Here is a 15,105-nt window from a genome sequence, read left to right as displayed (position 1 = left end):
TGTGTCTGCTCCTGCGCAGAAACACATGGCAACATCCTGCTCAGCACGACACATCAGCCAAAAGTTCACTTCCTGCGCCTCAGCTCTTCTCCTTCACACCAATACTATTCCCAGGACATGCATTAACAGTCCTTCACGCACTCAAACAGAAAGATGACACACAAACAGATGAGAAGAAGCTTTCTATAGATCCTCAACTCTCCTCCTCCACTGTTGCACACATTATTGTGATTTAGCAAATTTCAAACAGTGCATATCCTGCAGAAATGTTCAAGCTTTATCGCCCTTCTTCCTGCTGTACAGATCTCAAGTGGCTGTAAAATCTGTGTTGTTTTAGTGGTGCTGGCAAGAAAACGTAATGAACACATTTGTATTTAAACTGGGAAAACTAAAAATCAAATTCCCACGACTCATATTTATTTTTACATCAATGCACATAGTAATTGGCAAAGCTCCTATAATCACATTTTCTTTCACACTTTTCTTTCTGAGAGCGTTTTCCTTTTTTTGCCTTGATGACAGACTCCCCAAACTTAAAGCATCAAGCTAAACAAGCCTGCTTCCTGTGTGCCTGTGTGCATGTGTGACCTCTGTCTGGTTTTTGTCAAGAGTTCACTCACTTCTGGATAAACGGGGCCTAAGAATATGAGGCCAGTTTTCTTTTTTTTTTCTTTTTTTTTTTGAGGCCAGTTTTCATGGTTTCATGCTACCGCTTGTCTGTTTCAAGGAAGTGCTAATAATGTGTCAGTACACAACACATCCCCTCCATATTGCTGTGTATGTGGTTAAAACCCAACTCAAGAGCCATCCTGCAAACTATTGTGAAAAGAAATGACTACAAAAAATATTTAGACCTTTTTTTTTAACTTGATTTGTCAAGAAAAGCCTTTTCAGGAACAACGAAATGCAATTTTCACCGTTTAATGAAAATAAAATGTTAATATCACAAGTAATCCCACATAAAATTATGTTTAGACACAGGAAAAATACACAGGTTTAACACAGAGCAACTGCCCTGTTCACATCAAAGTACAACCAAAAAAAGGTGTGCATGTGGGTGTGTGCATGTTGGCGTGTTGATAGTTCTAAGTAAAAATGTACAAAAGCTTAAGATCCCCGTGGTGGGTTCAGTCCTGAGGTAAAAGCACCAGTTTCACTTGTGCTGCTTTCAGTTCAGATGAAAACAAAGTCGATTAAAGAAAGTGACAAGAAATGTTCTGATATGATCATATGCTACAGGAAGGAAGCCCTTAAATTTTTAGACACATGTTTCAGATGCAAAAGTCAGGCACTTTTTCTGATTTTCTGAGCGTGTTAGATTCACAACGTCGATCACAGTGTATTTATGGCTTTTGTCTTCACATTCACCCACGGAGGTTGACATATAGTGGCACTATAGTGGTCAGACATGTCTGATCAAAATTAAGGACTAGCAAATATGGAAAAAAGAAGAAAAAGCCAACATCTTCTTTGAATTATTGACTTGCAGATCTGCATCTCGCCAGCAGCGGTTGGTTAAGTGCTCTTTTGTTTTCAAGTTGAAGAAACTGCTGGTCCGCTAATCAAGAAAAATCTCTTTTTCCCTCATCTGATGCCATTCTGGAGCAGAGCAAGGCCAGGAGATATTTGTAAAAAAAAAACATTTAAAAAATGGATCAGAGGAGTGAGTTGGCAGGCATGAAATGGGACATCATGTCGGCGAGCAGTGCGAATTGTCTAGGAAAAAGGGAGATTTCACAGAGATTACTGAAGCCCAGCAGCTGGGGGAGTCCTGTTTTCCCGCTGGCTTCCAGGGAAGACTCGCAAACTCCTTCTAATGTTCATATCGCTGACAGATAACCGGCTTGCTATTTGTGCAGCGGACATCCCTCCAGCTTGCAGAATGCCTCTGAGGCAAGAAGCTGAGCACAGCTCTCTCTTGGTTAAATAGTAGCCGGGAACAGGACCACTGAAAACTGCCAAACCACAGCTATTAATGGATTAAGTGTTTCTGACAGTTAATGTCTTTGTCATTTACTCTGCCCTCTGACTCTTTGCTCAGGTCTATCCATATCAGTAATATAACTGTGTCAGAGGCAACACCCATGGTTCACTCTGCACTCATCATGATCAGGGATTAGTGTGTCAACAAATGGGTATGTGCGATTAGATCACCGGGCTGTGCTTGCAGCATCGGAACATTCGTTTTGCCGCTGCAGGAGGTTTTAGCTCAAGAACTGCTGCATGCTGAGCGTGAAGCCAATTTAGCTAACATTATCGTGACAAATTATGAAAAAGATGTCCATGCATACCTTTACAGGGGATTGAGACACTTTATGTGGGGAAAGTAAGGCTGGAGACTAAAATACTCAGGCAACTGCTTTATCATGTAATCAATTCATATAAATAGGGGGGATGCTAAAGAGCAAGACTCGTTAATCGTCCAGTACCCCAAAAAATGAAATACAATAAAATAAAAAATAATAATAATAATACTCCCATTACTTTAAAGTTCAGATGAGTATTTTCTATACTCGTAAAGAAAAGTTCTGCTTAGGTCTGGACAACCCAGTATTTTTGTCCATCCATGCTTTCCTTTATCTTGTACAAAAATGAGTAGTACACAGGTTTAGGGTCAGATTGCAACATTTCCTTGCAACATGTTTTCTTTGGATTTCATCACAATATAAAAATAAATAAAACAATTTCATTTTGGTTTTCAAATTGTCACTTTGGCTCAAAGGTGGAATTAAAAAAAAAACTGTTTCTTTGCATAATGCTGTACATAAATACTGAAGTTCTTTAAGTGAGTGTCCCCTTGGTCACATAAAAGCTCAAAGCTCCTTTATAAAGGAGGATTTTAGATACATTAGATGCATAGAAAGGCACTTAAAGTCTCAGTTTTTTTGGTGTGTATGTGTGCATAAGCAGACCAGTTCCATGTGGCCCGAGTCCGAGGTGCAGACGAGATAGATAACTGAGTTGAGGTTAAAGGCTTTAGAATACTGTAAATTGCGTGTGCACACAGACCCATGTTAAAATGTCATATTATGTCTTAGCTGGGTGAGTAGCGGTCAATGGTGCGGCCTTCAGAGAGGGCTTGTAGAGGAGGGGGCAGTGGTTGACCCAGGACATCCATTTTGTCATGGGTAAGGCCAAGATGCTCAGAGGCAAGTTTGGAAAGTGGGTAGAGGCTCTCTATGGCCTTGGCATCCGCCACCAATTGCTGCTGCGCTTGAATGAGAAGCTCACTAGCCTTCTCCTGCTTCAGCCCCAGGTGTTCCGCTGCATATTTACTCAGGGGATAGATGCCCTCGGAAAAGTCCAGCTTCAGTTTTCCATCTGTGGTCAGCCCCCCCCCAGTGCCTCCATTGCTGTGCATCTTCATGTGGCTTATGAGGTTGCGTTGCTGGGCAAACTTTCCCCCACACACCTGACATTCATAGGGCTTCTCCCCAGAGTGGATTCGCATGTGCTCGGTGAGGCGATACTGGCGTGTGAAGCGCATGCCACACGAGTCACAGGCAAAAGGTTTAAGGCCCAGGTGGCTGCGCATGTGGCGCGTCATGGTGCCCCGCTGCGTGAACTTCTTACCGCAAATGCTGCAGGGATAAGGCCGTGTCAGCCAGTGGGTCTTCTCGTGCTGCCGCAAAGTGGCTGGATCTTTATAGGACTTTTCACAGGTGGAACAGCGGTAAGGTCGTATCAGTTCAGCGATTCCGCCTGAATTCAGGCCATGGGTGGACTTGTTCTCCAGGGGAGACAGACTGTTCAGAGTGCTGTTGAGGCTCTCATAGCCATTTGTGTTATCACTCATGTTTTTGGTGATATTGTTGTTGTTTACCATCTCTCCTCCGGGGTTACCGTATAGCTCCTCTTCTGTGTGCGTCTCTACGTGAGCGTTGAGCTGCTCTGAGCTCGGAAAGCCTTTGTCACAGGGTATGCACACGTACACGTTGTCCCCAAAGCTCTCAGGCTCATACGGCATGTGGAACCTCCCCATTGGTCCAGAAGGCGACGGACGACCCTCGCTACTGCCTGTCTCCTCTGTGCCGGATCCGCTCTTGTCATCCCCTCCTTCACTCTCCTCCCCGGCCTTGTGGTGGTTGTGATGCTGCTCTCCATTTTCACCCCCTTCTTCTTCATCCTCGTCCTCATCCTCGTCCTCAGCTGGATACGGCAGTGGCTCATGTTTCACCCAGCGGTAGATGTTGCCCGTTTCTCTGCCAGCCTCTCCACCTTCTGTAGGAGTTTCAGGACTTGGAGGGCACGGGTAGCGGTCTGTCCCCTGTGAACCGGAACGGTGCAGGTGAGGGAGGTGGGGACCAAGAGGCTGGTTGAGATGTGGGAAAGCTGGGGGGCTACGGGTCCCTGTCTGGTGGGAAACCTCAGGTTTTTCTGGTCCAAATGCTCTCCCATTCATACTCAGCATTGGACTTGTGCGTCCACTTTGAGTTCCATCTCGTTCCTCTTCATTGTGACTGTTTGCCAGACGGGTTTGAGAGGGTGTGAACTGAGACTGGGTGGTGGGGCTTTTCTTAGAAAGGTCAAGGCCGAAGCTAGGGGAGCAGTTCCTCTCATGAGCTGAGCGTCCCTGCGGGGCAGGTAGAGCTGCTGGTAGTGGAGGGAACACCTGAGAGCCCTGGTTGGAGGTTGGAGCGTATATTTCCCCAGTGTGAACTGATAGCCGATGGGGAACCATATCCTCTAGTGAATGTGGTCTGGGTGTATTTAAAAGTCCTCCAGGTGGACAGGACTGAATTACAGGAGTGGAAACCCTGTATCTACTCCCAAAGCCCATGCTGTTAGGCCCCATTTTGGCATAGGGTAGAAAGGCAGGAGCTTGTCGTTGAGGGTACTTTCCAATTCTTCTCAGCTTCTTTTTGCACAAGGCCACTAAGTCAAGCAGTTGAAGGTAACTGGCTGCTGCCAGCACAGCCCCTAGATTTGGTTCAGTGGGGGAAGTAGGGTCTCCTTCACTCAGACGTCCTGTATAGATATAGTCCAGAATGACCCTGAAAACCCCTGGACTGACCATCTCATGGTCTAAGTTGATGAGGTTATCATGAACCACCAAAGACTTCAAGTAGAGGCTGCTGGCAGCCAGAATGTTCTTGTGAGCTCTGAAAAGGGCATTCTGCACCACGATGATGACATCACACAGGAAGCCTTTGGTACGCTGGCTATTAAGCTGCAGGAGGAGATCCCTAGAATGACTTGGAACGTCCATGGCATCCAGCATTGTCTTCAGTCCGCCACCTGAAAAAAAAAAACAAGATCTGTAAAATGTCATGCAGCAGATCCTCAAATAACATGTCATCTTCTCAATTCCTACATAGGTCACTGATGGATTCCAGGGATTTGAACAGCTTTAAAGTAAAAAGCTGTAAAATGTCAGTATTGTAGTGGTATAAGAATGGGAACTTGAACTTAAACTTCAATCATCTATTAAGCTATTTTAAAGTATTCCCAGTGGTCTTTTGATTATGATTGTTGTTTTTAGCCAAAATTAAATAAATAAACATTGTAGTGTGTATGGTATAGGTTTTGCACGGCGGCAGGAGTTGTGGGCGGGACTGTTGGCGTGTAGTAAGAATGCCTTCATTTCCCATTAATCCTTTGTTTACAATATTTCCCGCTAGCTTAGGCCCTCTCAAAACCCCAAACATCATCAGTGCAACAATAATGGTGAGCAATATTGGAGCTATCCAGTTGCACAGTTTTGAGCTAGATGTCAACTCAGACAAGGAAAACAAAGACGCAAATGGATCAATCTAGCAAGTGAATGTATCAAAATTGAGCGAACCAGCCAGCATGTGGGCCATAGACTCTTGCACCTACGTCACTGCTACAAGCTTTTTCCAACTGCATCTTTTTGTCTGCTCCCTAATAAAGAAATACTCAGAAATGCAATTTTAAGCTTTTTTTTCTTTATATATTTATATGTATTTCATCATGAGAAAAATGTGACAAGAACATGATAAAAACCCACGAAACAGCATTTTCATTGAACTAGGTCTTTAAGGAAGTTCAATTGTTCATAATTCACAGATTTTGTTGGTTGAACAGAGCAGAATTGTTTTAAAAATGCATAACAAGCTCAGTCAATAACAGAAAACTCTAGCTAAAGTTTTTAACTGTTCTTTTTTCCAAGTCTTTACCTTTATACCCTCTGCAATAAGAAAACCATAGATATATTTTGCATTTCCTTGCTTCCCATTAAAATATCCCAGAAGTGAAGGAAAAGGCTTTAAAAAAAGAAAAAGGAATGGTGTTTCATAACTGTGATGAACAGCAGGTATGAACCTGTGGGCGACTGGCGCATCCAAAAAAAGATCAGGATTCCCGCTCGCCTTTCTTTTCAGTCATATAAGGAACAACGAAAGCACAAGGTGTAAATCAAATCAGCGTTTGCTGGTTTAATTTTCTCAACACTGAGAAAGACTCAGGCATCAAATGTGCGCACTCAAATATCAACAGTAATTGTCCCATCAGGCCTAAAATAAACGAGATCAGCAGCATGCGTGAAGCCTCGCGTATTGTTCAAGCTGTGGCTTTTGAGGATAGTTTACATGGCAGATTAAACGTCTCAAACTGCCCCTCAGGGATGAGAGTCGCTGATGGGAAACAAGCATCTAAACAATAATCACTGCATCTGTCTGATCACAGTCTTCCTGACACCAGCTCATTGACTTCTTGTTTATGTCATTCAAAGTGCGCGCTCAGTGTGACAGTGGAGGAAGACTCCATTTAAAAAAAAAAAATCGGACGTGAAGTTGTGAACAAAAACTGGTTGTGGATTTATTTTCATCAAAACAGCAAAAAGTGAGTATTTTTTAAACCTCAGGGGCCATCGTTAGTTCGCTTTTAACTCTGTATTTTTAAAAATGTTCATGTTCAGCTTCAGGCTTAAAATAACACGTCATCACTGAAAAATGGGAAATGGAAAGTCACAATGATGTCCAGCTCATAATAATGAGGGGAACACTTGTGGATGTGTGTGTGGGTGTGTGTGTGTGTGTGTGTGTGTAGTGGGGGAAACCTTTTAAATACAAAAAATATATATGTTTTTACACTACAGATGTCATAAGCTCAAACCCCCACATGATGAGTGTAATCTATCACTCATGATCTTGTCACAAATGATTAAGACTAACAATAAAATAAAACAGAAATGACAAGTTAAGGAGGGTCAAAAGTGCATCATGTTCAAATCTGTCACCCACAATACTCCTCCCTCTGCTACCTTTAATTGCCTAACAGCCAGTTTCACGCGTGTTTTATCGTTGCTCGGATCAAAGATGTTCAACCTTAAACCTTCCAATCGTGTTGAATTTTTGCCTCCACTTAGTTCACAATCACAGATCCTGGTGACAAACTGTGCTTATACTCCGATAGCATCAGGGTGTCTTCTCTTCTGCATGCAGATCAAGCGGCCCAGTCCTGTTCCAAGGAAGACACCATACTCCCTCGTACCCTGATGTGATGATTTGTGACAAGCACTTAAAAAAAATGTTTTTTGTTGTTTTTTTTTTACAATCAAACCCCCCTAAAAGTGTAAATTTAAAAAAAAATAATGCAGCTGCAACATAAATAGCCGTGCTTCCAATAAATTAGTTCTGGTTACATCTTGTGGTAACAAATGTTATGGTGACTAAGTTTCCCATCAAGAAAACAAGGGTTTCTTTTGTTTTGCTGCTTGAGTCTTTTGAAGGGCAAACTTTTTTCTTAAAAAACACTTCAGCTTAATATCACTTCTCTGGAGAAAAAAAAAGTGAAGCTTTATGGTAAAAAAAATATATATATGTAATAATGTTTAATCTAGAGGGCATGTGCAACCTGAATGCATCCTGAGAAGAGGCATGCAGCATATTTAAACTTGCATATTGAAGTTTGCTTTGGTAAATTGTCATGTTGTTAATATTTTCGGTTGTTTTTCAGCTTTCACCTGACTTTAGTTCCTCTAGGATGCACAAGACAGCTTTATCTTTAATGCCCAATCAACATGTTGATAGGACTCTGATTAAGGAAAACTAGTTTACACAGACGACACGTGAATTTTTGCATTCAGTTAAAAATCACTGTTTGGGGTTTTGTCTGTTTTGTCGTTTTGTGGTTTGGGGTAAAGCTAAACTAGATTTCTTGCCAGAACATTCAGTCTGAGTCACATAAACACTCTGGACATCTGCTTAAAAGGTTGTGTTGACACTTTATTCTCTTCCATTTGAATTTGCTGTCTAAGCACACGCAGTCTTGTTTATTTTAACCCCCTAAATATGACTGTTTTCTAAATATGCTGCAACATACATTTGATGCAAATTAATTTTTTTTAAAAATCCTTGCAGTTTTAGCTTTTAGATTAAATTAATTGTTTGCTTTTAAATCGGAATATGGAGAATAAACTGGCGCTAGTCACTGAACATCAAACCCTATTTGATTGCTTCCATCCGTACTTAAGAAAGCATTTATGAAATCCACATGAATGTGAAAAGGCGGCAAATTCCTTAAATTGGCATAAAAGAACAATAAAAAAAATCTTGAATTAGGTTAATCTACTTTATGGGACAAAATGTTACTACATTGCCTTATTTTATTATGAGAGGCTTGCTGTTCCCTATTGCTACAGTACACAGATAACTTGTAATTTCCTAATTATTTTTGGTCTGATCAAAGGATTCAACTCTGCATGTGGAGTTTTTAAAGCTGCTGTTTCCCCTCGTTCTCTGTCACAAACGCGCCTCAACTCTGCGCGTCACGCACCGAGCAGTCAACCGAATCACGAGCGAATCCGCGTCTGATTTGCGCCTCATCCATCCTCAAAAGAAAAAACTACTTTTCAGCAAACGGCTCTAAGGCGGATAGCTGTTTCGAGCGACTCCTGCGCGCTTCAGAGCCGCGGTGCCGCGCATAGAGGCGCCTCCGTCATTCCAAATCTGATCATTTTTGCTTGTACTAAAACAAATGGATCCTCTGCAGCGTCGCTGCTAAAACTTAAGTGCGTCTTCTTTTTGCCCTACATCAGTAAAAAAAGAAAAATATAAAATGTAATTAACCATCTATTGGACATTTATTTGCGCATTATATTCGCCTTTTATGATTTTTTGAATAAAAGTTAAACACTTAAAGAAATACTAAAAAGAAGGGAAAAAAACTTTTTTATGACATATTTTTAATAAATTATTACATGACAGTGTCAGCCGCCTGATCCTTAAGACAGTTAAATAACAAATTCAGTTGATAAGTAAACACGTCGCGTTTAATGGAAAAGCGAAGCTTTCCTGTTTAATTTAAAAGTTGGCAAAAAGCTTTAATTTCTCAAAAATAAACTTTTAAAACTCTGAGGAGTTTGCTGTAGAGTGAGGAAGAAATCAGAATGTCACCCTGTCCCTCTTTGCTTGTGTGGCTCTGTTCTTACCTGCATACCCGATGTCTTCTGCCATCCGATCTAAGTCTCCCTTAATGATCATCTCAGCAGTCACCAGGAGTCATATCTGACGCTTCAGCGCTGAACTGCCAGCCTCCCAAAAACCATGCCAGTTTTCCGAGCGCGTCTGCCAGCTCTTTTTTTATGATTATTAATTGATATGAATTTCTTCTCGCTCCTTGGGTACGTCCTCCCACCCACTTTTCCTCCCTCTGTCTCCCTTAATGCCCCTCCTCTCCACTCTTTCTCATCCTTTCCAAAAAAAGAAAAAAATACGTGCTTAGGGCAGCATCATTTTCCTCTCTTGTTTTTTCTTCTCCTACTTCTAATTCCGTTTGCTATTTTTTGAGTCTGAGCAACAAGGCGCACGGAGATGATAATGGAGCCTCTATGAGCCTTAAGTGTTTTAGCGCCCCGTGTGATGTCAGTCTATAATAAAACTAAAAGGTAAAATCGAGGGCAGGAACTTCAAGTGACCTCGACGTGAACTTCTCAACACATCGTCTTAAAGAGACAGGCAGCTGTTGAAGCCAAAGCGAACTCTGCGTGGCGCATTTCTTGCGCGTGATCGGGGAGGTTTCAGAAAACGGAAAAGTAGTTTTGAGATGTCAAAAACCTTCAAGGAACCTAAAACCCCCTAACCCAGTGTGTCCTCACAGTTATTACTGATTATTGTTATTTATGGGTTTTATTTACATCCATTAATTGGATAAATCGATAGATTTTTACGTGTTCTTAATATTTCTTCAAACCTCCACGGGTCAATTCAGCTAAAAAAATTGCCAAAAGGAGGCTTGATGGCATTTCAAAGGATGACAAACTCATAAGGCAACACAAAAAAGTTGCCCTCTGAGACAACAGGGGCCTTACCTGGTTGTATAAAGATTTTGGTTCAAGTGATTTTGAATTGCGAAAAGGACAGCAGGGTCTACTCTAACGCTGATTTTAGGCAATGTAATACTTGTTTCAAATTTTTATTTTGTATGCCTTCACTATTCTTCATTTTCTTGTTGGAGGTCCTTAAAAAGTTTAAATGTAAAAAAAAATGTTGGATGGCATATTTTAAGTGAGGAAAATGTATTTAAAAGGAGAAAAATTAGAAATGAAATGATGGGTGTATTTCTTCACGAGTTCGAGCTTCATCGATAATTAAAATAACACAAACGTAATAGGTGTGAGGTAAACTCATAAAAGTCAGTCTTCCTGACACCGGTCTCCGTGGATACCCCCTTTGCCCCTCAGCCTCCGTCCCTCTTACCTCGCACTCATGTCTGGTGATCTGGCCGTGTGTTCTCCCTCCTCTTCTTCGGCAATCGCTCCGCACTTCCCTCCGCACTCCAACCCTTCTTTCTCCTCAGACCTTCCCTTCCGCGCGCTTTTCCTGTCCAGTTTCCTCTCCTTCAGCCTCTTCCACACTTCAAAAATCCTCACATGTCATCGGGACGATCTGACACCTTTAGGCTGTGCCGGGGTCCGATCGGACCAAGCGTGCCGCCTGCGAGGAGTATGCATGTCGCACAGCGACACCCAACGGCAGAAGTCCCACAGGCCTCGTGACAGCAGCGGACGCGCGCGCGGTGGTAGCGGGGCCGCATTGGAAGGTGAGCCACGACCTGCTTCACCGTAAATCCTACATTTGAAGAGACATTAAAAACAGTCTGTAATAGCTAAATCATATCATTGCACGCATCTTTATGCATATTAGATTATCAAGAAGATAAACCCAGAATATTTAAAACCAATGGATGGCTTTGTGCCATTTCAGATATTTAAACCAGGGGCCTTTAACCTTCAACACTTGAAGAGCCATTCATTTGGGTCGATTTCTCACTGACTGCAACCCATTGGAGCCATAAAGTCTTCACCTTTTAGAAAAATAAGACCCAGATTTGTTACTGTTGTGATCAATTTGAACACTCCTTTGCTTTTTGACATAAATAAAATATAAACATTTCGTTTTTTTTAAATAGGAAGGTTTTTTTTATAACTTTTGACAGAGATTCTCATGACTTTCTTTCAAATTAAAGACACCCCTGTCACAATCATCTCAATGCACCAAATGTAGGAGATACTGTAATGTCAGCGGTGATTTGAAAATAAACAGTTTATTTTACTGTTTGTGGTTCACCTCAGCCACAAATGGGTAAATCTAATGGACTCAAATAAAATCAGAGCTAATTAATGTCCCTTGCCGTGTTTTCCGCACCTTAAGGTGCAAAACTAGGAAATCTGCCCTATAATCCTGTGCACCTTAACTCTGGTTGTGCTCACTGACTTCCACTTGATTTTATGTGGTTCATGGGACTTAAAAATCTGTCAGAAAGCTTTAGTCTGACTGTTTCTAAATGAGTTGAATGAAGTTTGAGTAAGTTTACATGCTTTTTTTTTTAACTTAACTACTTATTAACTTTTTACTTTACCGTTGCTTTTTAAAACTATACATTTTTTTGTTCTTATTTAACCAAAGAGCCACAATGGAGGATTAAAGGAGCCACATGTGGCAATGGAACCTCAGGTTGCAGCCCCCTGATCTAAATTATCCAAAGTTAAGGCTTTTTTTATCTAAAGTAACCACTAAGTATGTAATGTTACAGAGATGCACACCTTTTTTATTTGTTTAATCAAAGTCAAGTCATTTACAGCAATTTCACATTCAAGTCAATAATGTATTGTGAAAAAACCTGTTGTTTTTTCAGAGCGGTTGAAATGACAGCAAACAGACGAAGCAAATGACTTTCCCATCACTGCACGAGGCAGACGGCTGATGTGACCCAGACAAACGCTAAAGTGAGGCCTGTTTGTGTTTGTTTTGATTGCAATAGCAGCTGACAATCCCATGAGGGCGTGCAGGGTCTCTTCCTCTTCAAATTACGCGAGTTCAAGGTGCTGCTGTTTCATTGAAATGATATGATCCACCCCAAGAAGTTGAGGAAGGCATTGTCTCCCACTTCCATGTTCCCTCGATGAACTGGTGATAACCTCACACAGAGCAGCAGGCAAAGTTGAGACGGAGAATAGATATCGTCTATCAAGGATGTGAGTGTTTCAATTCATGGTCAAAAATAGTTTTCGCCAAGACACTTAATGATGCATTATGTTGCGCTGCAGGTCGAACAGGTGATCCTTTCTTTTATTACACACATTTAACCAAGAATGACTATGCTGCAAGTGTTGATCATTCCTAGTTCTTTTGCGTTACTCGTGGTATTTTAAAATTGACCAGGAATCTGAATGTGCAATTATTTACACCACAATTCATCCCAATAATCAGAATAAAATGTTACAGCCTGAGAAAATGAAATTCCAAAGTGCGTTTGTAGAAAATGCTGCTATAAAACATGCCATAGCACTGCCACACTTGTCACAAATGTTATAAATGTCTTTATTTAATGTTTAAAAATGTAAACTGTTTACAAAAGCATCATTAATAACACAAAAAGCGCTCTTGTGTACACTTCTGCTGCTTTATAAGAGCATCCCCTCTTACTCTGCTCATCCACAGACCAAGAGATTAAACCAGCACACAGCCCGAGGAAAATGTGATTAAAGGCAAATAAAATGGTTTTGATGTCATTAACAGAGCATGCACCCTGTATCTTGGATAATTAAAGAGTCGCCACAGACTCATAAAGTCCCTGGTTCAGTTCCAGCTGGAGGGCTTTGTTGCATGTCAAACACCCCCCCACCACCACCACTACCCCATGTTTCCTGTCTGCCTTCTTATTGCTAACTGGCCAGTCAAGGGAATTTTTTCCAATAATAATATATATTTTTTTTAAGGATAATGCTAAAAAACCTATTGCCTCATTTGTGTGTCTGCGGGTACAGCCGTTGTCTTCCCACTCAGGCCTTATCTCACTAATCAATCAGCCTCCTGAGGCCTGCGTTGGACATTTAATTTCAGCCTGTCAAAACACAATTTAACAGCATAATCTTCAGCGCAGCAAACCTGAATGGCTGAACTCCTGATGAACTGGAAAAACAAAAAAAAATGCTGGTTGATTCAAAATGAAGCTGAGCTCCAAACGAGGCACAGGGAATACCCCTTTGCCGCCTGTGCGCCCCGGCTTTTCCAAAGACCGTTTTTCAGTCAAAAACCAGAGCCGGAGATAAAGCAGGCTGAGCAGCAAATCCCTTAACAGTAAGCTGTCACCCTTTAAATCAAACACTTCTCCAAGTGTGAGGATCGCAGGTTCCACATAAGGCTTATATCTTGATGAATCTCAGTGGATAGAGAAACTTTGAAAAGATGTAGCCAACTTTTTAGGCATCTGTGACTAGACATGTTCCAGGGTCACTGTGTCTCCAAGGTCCAAATCACCTCGTTTTCGATTTTTAGTGAGGAATACTGCAGTCACCCCACGATTACTGCATTCCTGCCTGCCAGCAGAAAGACAGGAGGACTGGACAATAGATATGACATTCCGAGAGTCATTTGATCACCTCAAAACAACCGTTCCATGCTCTTCTCAACCCCTAACAACAGCCCTTTTTGCTCTCTCCTCTTCCCTTCCTTCTCATCAATCATCCGTCTCAGCTTTCTTTCTTCCAGAGGGACAAGGCCACACATATCTCCAGATGATTGCTGTGACCGCACCACCATACCAGGCACACACCCCTCAAGCATCCACCAAAAATTGAATGGTAGGTTCAACATTTACACACAGACCACTCTTAATTCATTGTAATGAGCTGTTTAGCGACAGCTTTAGTGCAAAGGCGTGCAAGGCATGTGATTTGAATGAGCAGTCTTGTTTTGTGCATTCACTCTCTATTTTAGGTTGCCCATCTGGTGGTGATGGACAATTACTTTGCCATGATTGCTGCCAGATAAAAAAAAAAAAAATACTTGATTGCTGTTCCCAGAGAAGCATAAAAAAGTGTAGATTGTCTTCTGACATTTTGGAGACCTTGGCCTTAAGTTTTTGCTACAAATCACCAATCAAGTTGAGATCTGCAAACATGAAGCATTTAAAAATATCATTGTTACTATTATATTTGAAAAATCCAGTTTCCTTTATAAGAGTCAGTAATATGTGAATTATCATATCATATTTTTTTAAATGAAAATTTTAAAAGACCAGCACTGTTGATTTTATACTTTTTCTTTCTTTTGTTCTCAATTTCATCAGATTAATTTTGGAGAAGATTTAGTGTAATTTTTTTGGGGGGGGGATCATGTTTTCTCCATTTTGTTTTGCAGCAGTGGTTATGAAAAAGTGCTGAAGAGAAATTTTATTGAGAATTTAAAATAATTATTTAGTTACTATGGCAAGCCACAAGCTCCCTGCTCCACTCCATTCTGATGCATGTGCTTGTAGACGATTAGCTCCATGTAAGTCTCCGAGCTTGCATTTGGCTCAAAACAATATAACTGGATAAAAATTTCATTTTTAATACAAGAAATTGTATTTCTTTATTTAAATTGTTGTGAATCCGAAGCAGACGAGAAAATGCCATTGGAACAAGCTTGCAGATGTGATGTAGAAGCTACAATTGGCGGGGCAAAAACTCCCTACTCAGCTCCATTCTGATGCATCCATTTGCAGAAAAATAGATCCATGTACATCTTTGTTTTTCTTGTCTGAGCTGGCATCTGGCTCAAAACTGTATGACTGGATAGCTTCAATATTTCTCACCATTTCTGTTGCACAGATAACATTAGGTTTGGGTTGTGAGGGGCTGTAAGCCAGCCTGAGCGC

The 15,105-nt window shown here is 41.3% G+C and overlaps 1 protein-coding gene and 1 long non-coding RNA gene across 3 annotated transcripts; one reads left to right on the top strand and one right to left on the bottom strand.

Moving 5' to 3' along the window:
- Positions 1-905: 905 nt before the first annotated feature.
- hic1 (hypermethylated in cancer 1) lies at positions 906-10,913 on the bottom strand. 2 transcript variants are annotated; one of them, XM_004075333.5, is made up of 2 exons: positions 10,662-10,913; positions 906-5,238 (listed from the first exon to the last, which is right to left on the bottom strand). In XM_004075333.5, exon 2 carries the CDS (start codon positions 5,219-5,221, stop codon positions 3,035-3,037), a length of 2,187 nt encoding a protein of 728 aa, XP_004075381.1. In that variant the 5' UTR covers positions 5,222-5,238; positions 10,662-10,913; the 3' UTR covers positions 906-3,034. The 2 variants fall into 2 exon arrangements, with proteins under 2 accessions (XP_004075381.1, XP_011480715.1); XM_011482413.4 differs by lacking the exon at positions 10,662-10,913 and adding an exon at positions 9,395-9,829.
- On the top strand, positions 10,857-14,075 carry LOC110016198 (uncharacterized). The gene is made up of 3 exons (XR_002291499.3): positions 10,857-11,004; positions 12,100-12,190; positions 13,941-14,075. It is a non-coding gene; the product is annotated as an uncharacterized LOC110016198 (long non-coding RNA).
- Positions 14,076-15,105: the final 1,030 nt, after the last annotated feature.

The sequence above is a fragment of the Oryzias latipes genome, chromosome 13 (assembly GCF_053564925.1).
Source record: "Oryzias latipes strain Hd-rR chromosome 13, Olatipes_Hd-rR_3.1".
Lineage (NCBI taxonomy): Eukaryota > Metazoa > Chordata > Actinopteri > Beloniformes > Adrianichthyidae > Oryzias > Oryzias latipes.
This window is presented reverse-complemented; position numbering and strand designations above follow the sequence as displayed.

What these genes read in the sequence shown, in the direction of transcription:
- hic1 (XM_011482413.4), bottom strand. Translation starts at nt 9,446, where the DNA reads ATGATCATTAAGGGAGACTTAGATCGGATGGCAGAAGACATCGGGTAT. An exon ending in AGAAGACATCGGGTATGCAG is followed by an intron (nt 5,239 to 9,394) that starts GTAAGAACAGAG and finishes TTTTTTTTTCAG; the next exon opens with GTGGCGGACTGAAGACAATG.